General features: G+C 38.4%; 1 protein-coding gene across 1 annotated transcript; it reads left to right on the plus strand.

Annotated features, from left to right (window-relative positions):
* Positions 1 to 485: 485 nt before the first annotated feature.
* Positions 486 to 1,893, plus strand: kiss2 (kisspeptin 2). The gene is made up of 2 exons (XM_076076152.1): positions 486 to 597; positions 1,124 to 1,893. Exons 1-2 carry the CDS (start codon positions 486 to 488, stop codon positions 1,372 to 1,374), a joined length of 363 nt encoding a protein of 120 aa, XP_075932267.1. The 3' UTR covers positions 1,375 to 1,893.
* Positions 1,894 to 2,167: the final 274 nt, after the last annotated feature.

A 2,167-nucleotide genomic window follows, 5' to 3' on the forward strand; every position in this document is an offset into this window, starting at 1 on the left:
CCAATGAAAGTAGAATATATTTAAGTACAAACTAGATTTTAATACATTTTCTATTAACAACTCAGCCCGCCGTTCTGCTGCTGCTCATTGCAATACTGTAGCCAAACTGGAACCTCGATTGCTCAATTACAGTCTTCCTACTTTCGTTTCTGCCTCTTGATTATTGAATGCTGATGACTTTACTACTTTTCAACATGCGGTGTCGTATTATCTCATACTGGATGAATGATCCCAGCAGCAAACTGAGCTCGCAACATTTCCCAGAAGAGCTGATGACTTACACATTTCAGCACCTGCAGCAGCAGACAGCTCCACAATTTACAGCGCCAGGACGCAGGCGGCTGTGATTGGCTGTGAGCTGTAGGAGCACGAGGTCACCTGGTGGAAATATAAAACAGGTCCGATAGGAGTGACCGTGTTAGTACCTGCTGAGAAGTGAACATAAACACGTCCATCCATCTGTTTGGACGCAGAGAGAGAGGATCATGAGACTCGCGGCTTTGGTTGTGGTGTGCGGGCTGATAGTTGGTCAGGATGGAGGCAGAGTGCGAGCAGCTCTGCCGGGATTTGACTCTGCTCAGAGGAAACATGCAACAGGTGGGCAACCTAATCACATGACTTTTAACTGAAGATTTGATCATATTTTATTCTTTATAGAAAGAGTTCATTTCACTTGACTGGAGGGTAAGTAAGATACATTTACACAAGTACTTCAGTACAATTCTTCAAAAAAGTGACTCATGCTTGCCTTAAATATTTCCTGCAATTTCTACAACATGTCAGAGGGAAATATTTCACATTTAGTTGACAGCAGTAGTTATTTCGTACGATTTTACATACAAAACATAGATCAACCTATGAAAGGTAACTACACTAATCCAAGAGTAAAATGCTTCACTAATAATCAAATTAAACGATACATTTAAAAACAACAATAAAACAATAATTACAGTAATAAAGAAAAAGAGAATAAAGTGATAATTAATTTGACCAAAATCGTATTTCTAGACTTTGTTGAATGCAGGACGTTTGCTTTTAATCTGGGCTCTATTTTGGGTCCGTTAAGGAAACTAAAGTAAATCAATCTGTTTGAACTTAAATAGATGTGTGTATGTGTCCTCAGGATCAGTCCTCTCTGCGCTCACGAGAAGAACTACCGGAGAGTTTCTGGCGGAGGATGCCAACCCGTGTTTCTCCCTGAGAGAGAACGAGGAGCAGCGGCAGCTCCTGTGCAACGAACGCAGGAGTCAATTCAACTTCAACCCGTTCGGCCTCCGCTTTGGGAAGCGCTACACTTACAGAAGAGCCGTTAAAAGAGGAAGGACAAATACACTCTCAGCCCTCTCTCTTCGCCCCTCTGTCTTCTCGCGATGACTGGACGAGCCAACCCAAAACAGATGTGCGTCTTTCTCTGAGAACTTGTGTCCCAGAGGTGAAGAGTCAACAGTCCATTCGTATTTTAAAAAGCTCTTTTGCTTCAGATAAAAAATGATGTTTCTCTGAATAAAACTTTTTTACCTATATTGACTGTGAAATTATTTAAAGAATTGGTAAAAAAAAAAAAAACATCAAAAGAAAATACATAAAAAAGGGAAACATACACTGCAACAGACACTGACATTTAGTAGCATGTTTGCTCTGAGTCATCACAGTATTTAACCAATGCACCGTTATGATGAACAGGCAGACGTCACAATGACAGAGCTGCTTTGTGACGTTTCTAAAAGCTCATTTGTAATGTTGCAGTGGCTCGATTCAACCAGAGGATGTCACTACAGACAACATACAGCAGCTAGAAACGCATCAATACAAATATAATGATCATTAGAAAACCAAAATACAAAACCTATAATGAACTGCAATTGAATATTAGTCAAATAAAAAATAAATTGATGAATGAAGATATAAATAACAGCTACGTGTTCAGGGGACTCCACAATGATTAACCCTCATCTTACCAACATGTTTAACATGTAGATGAACTACTGTATGAAACATTATTAAAACGTATTTCTTTCGAATTAGTTAAGTAATTAATGTCATCTAAAGAAAAAAATATTATTAGCATTATTTTAAGAAAAACATATGTTAATTCGCATATTTATTTTAATTGAAATAGACAGAGCACATGATAAATAGTGTGTGTTCCTATCTGCTGACAGTATGT

The sequence above is a fragment of the Anarhichas minor genome, unplaced genomic scaffold (assembly GCF_050575085.1).
Source record: "Anarhichas minor isolate MPS153535 unplaced genomic scaffold, ASM5057508v1 ptg000055l, whole genome shotgun sequence".
NCBI lineage: Eukaryota > Metazoa > Chordata > Actinopteri > Perciformes > Anarhichadidae > Anarhichas > Anarhichas minor.

Excerpts from the sequence above, each read along its gene's own strand:
- kiss2 (XM_076076152.1), top strand. The coding sequence starts at position 486 with ATGAGACTCGCGGCTTTGGTTGTGGTGTGCGGGCTGATAGTTGGTCAG. Across the intron at positions 598-1,123 it reads TCAGAGGAAACATGCAACAG|GATCAGTCCTCTCTGCGCTC; the intron begins GTGGGCAACCTA and ends ATGTGTCCTCAG.